General features: G+C 39.4%; 1 protein-coding gene across 1 annotated transcript; it reads left to right on the plus strand.

The window, feature by feature from the left end:
• The first annotated feature begins 1,650 nt into the window (after positions 1-1,650).
• LOC140499590 (olfactory receptor 1f45-like) lies at positions 1,651-2,592 on the plus strand. The gene has a single exon (XM_072601214.1). The coding sequence runs from the start codon at positions 1,651-1,653 to the stop codon at positions 2,590-2,592; it is 942 nt and encodes a 313-aa protein (XP_072457315.1).
• Positions 2,593-2,848: the final 256 nt, after the last annotated feature.

Here is a 2,848-nt window from a genome sequence, read left to right on the forward strand (position 1 = left end):
TGACTACTTATCAGCTGGGAAATGACTCACATTCTTACAGATCTTACAACGTTCTTTCTGTATTTTAGATATGACAACTGTCTCTGAGGAAGAATCTATTTAAAAAAAGGTTTTTTACCCGATTGTCTGTTTCCCTTGTGATCTTGGGAATAGTTGTTTTGTTTCGACCAAAACTCTTTAATATGATATAATAGGAATTATCCATTTTACATCTTATAATACTCTCTGTCTCTTGTTTGTTCATAAGTTATTCACCCATCCATAAGGATGATAGGTAATATGTTCCATGGTCTTCAAATATTCTTGCAATGTTTCTTTTTATATCTAGGATATAAATCCATTTAAACCCTATTTGGCAAAATGGAGTAAGATATTAGTCTTAATAGAACTATTTGAACCTTAAGAATTTCATTACAATAATAGAAGATTTTTCTGCCTTGGAGGTATCAGAACATGCACTCTGCTTACTGAGTCTCTTAGAATCCAACACAGCCTGAATTAGCATTTTGTATGCCAATGGTAAACTTAATAAAATGTGCCCTCAAAACAAGGGCAACTAGGTGGTGCAGTGTATAGAGCACCAGTGCGGGAGTCAGGAGGACCTGAGTTCAAATCTCACCTCAGACACTTGACACTCGTTAGCTATGTGACCTTGGGCAAGTCACTTAACCCCAATGACCACATCCTGGGTCATGTTCAGTCATCCTGATGAATATTTGGTCATTGGATTCAGATGGCTCTGGAGGAGAAGTGAGGCTGGTGACCTGCACAACCCTCCCTCACTCAAAACAAATTCAAGTGCAAGTCATGTCATTATTTCTCTGATGACATGTTATTCTTCGGCAACGAAGGACGAACACGCCCTCAAAACAACTTTTTGAAAAAACATATATATTGATACTTTTTTTCTTTCCACTACAGTCACTTCTGTACTAACCTCTCCAGATTGAATTTTCGTTTTAGATTAAGAAAAATAATTGGATAATGTCATATACAAACCAAGGCTGCTGGTTTGTGCACTATTCTCACCTAGGTGATTTTTGTGAAGCTAAATCTGACCATGATCTTCCTGTGCTCAGTGAACTGCAATGGCCTCCTATTATACACAGCAAAATATTTAAACTCCTTTGTTTGACATTTAAAGCTTTTCATAATGTCAACCTTTCTTCCACTTCATACTTGCACAATTCCTCATTGAAAACAATCCTCTTTGGATCACTTCAGTGCCCTACTAACAATACTTCCTCATGAAAAATTTCACACATTCTCTACACCACTGACCATGCCTGATTTTGCTCATTTCTGCCAACTTTCAGGGTGTAATACTTAATTCGATTTTTATTTTCCCTTCATTCATTGATTTGGAGTGTGTTTTGATGCAGTCAATGACAGCTTATAATTCTTTGGAAAACTTTTGGTTCATGTCTGATGATGTGTCAACTAGAGAATGGTCTTTGTGTTACATACATTGCAATAGACTTCTTGTTTATTTTAGATCTTACACTAGGAGAAGTACTTCCATTTTTTCCTATTCTCGTATTTCTTTTCTAACTTCACTTTTACTGATATTATTCATAAAAAGCTTTCAAACAAACCCTAAATGCATTGTTTTAAATGTTTGTCATTCTACATTTGCTTCCAAATAGAAACATGGAAGGGAGAAATCAGACCATAGTCTCCAAGTTCATCCTCCTGGGCCTTTCAGAGCAGCCAGAACAGGATAGGATCCTGTTTTACTTCTTCTTCTTTATGTACCTGATCTCAGGGCTGGGGAACCTGCTTATCATATTGGCTATTTACTCTGATCCTCGCCTTCATACTCCCATGTACTTCTTCCTCAGTAACTTGTCCCTGGTCGATATCTGTTTCATATCCACCACTGTTCCCAACATGCTGAATAATTACATATCCAGAAACAAAACAATCCCTTATATTGGGTGCCTGACACAATTATTCTTCTTCATTTGGTTCAGTGCGATGGATATTTTCCTCCTCACCACCATGGCTTATGACCGCTATGTGGCTATTTGTGCCCCACTACACTACAGCACAGTCATGACTCCAAACGTCTGTGCTGTTATAGTAGGAGTGACGTGGTTTTGGACCTGTATTAATGCTCTGACACACACTATCTTGATGACCCGACTCTCTTTCTGTGGCCACAATGAAATCCCTCATTTTTTTTGTGACCTCAGTCCCCTGCTGAAGTTGGCCTGCTCAGACACCTTCATCAACGACTTGATGATCAACACAGGGGGAGCATTGACAACATTTCTCCCCTTCATTGGAATACTGATCTCCTACTTTCACATTTTCATGGCTGTACTGAAGATTCCATCTGTGAGTGGGAAACAGAAAGCTTTCTCCACCTGTGGATCCCACCTCACTGTGGTCTGTCTCTTCTATGGGACAATCATTGGAGTGTATTTCAGCCCCACATCCACCCACACAGCCCAACAAGATATAGCAGCAACTGTGATGTACACTGTGGTCACTCCTATGCTGAACCCTTTTATCTACAGCCTAAGGAACAAGGACATGAAAGGAGCCTTGAGAATGCTCATCACTAGGAAACCAGGATTCTCTCTATGACTATGAGATATCTTCCAGAGTTTTCATGCTTGTGTCTGAGACAGCAACGCCAGAGCTGCAGGAGATATTTTGCAATGAGTCTTCGCTAATGTCACATAAAGTCCATCTATTCCCCCTTCACCTGCAGAGGACACAGTATGATATGATCAGTAGAGCACAGGACCAATTGTCAGACTTTTGTCTTACCACTAGACTTTGAATATTCTGAAAGAGAGTAACACTGACTACGCCCAACAGTTCTGCCTCACTTAAATCC

The sequence above is a fragment of the Notamacropus eugenii genome, chromosome 4 (assembly GCF_028372415.1).
Source record: "Notamacropus eugenii isolate mMacEug1 chromosome 4, mMacEug1.pri_v2, whole genome shotgun sequence".
NCBI classification, from domain to species: Eukaryota; Metazoa; Chordata; class Mammalia; order Diprotodontia; family Macropodidae; genus Notamacropus; species Notamacropus eugenii.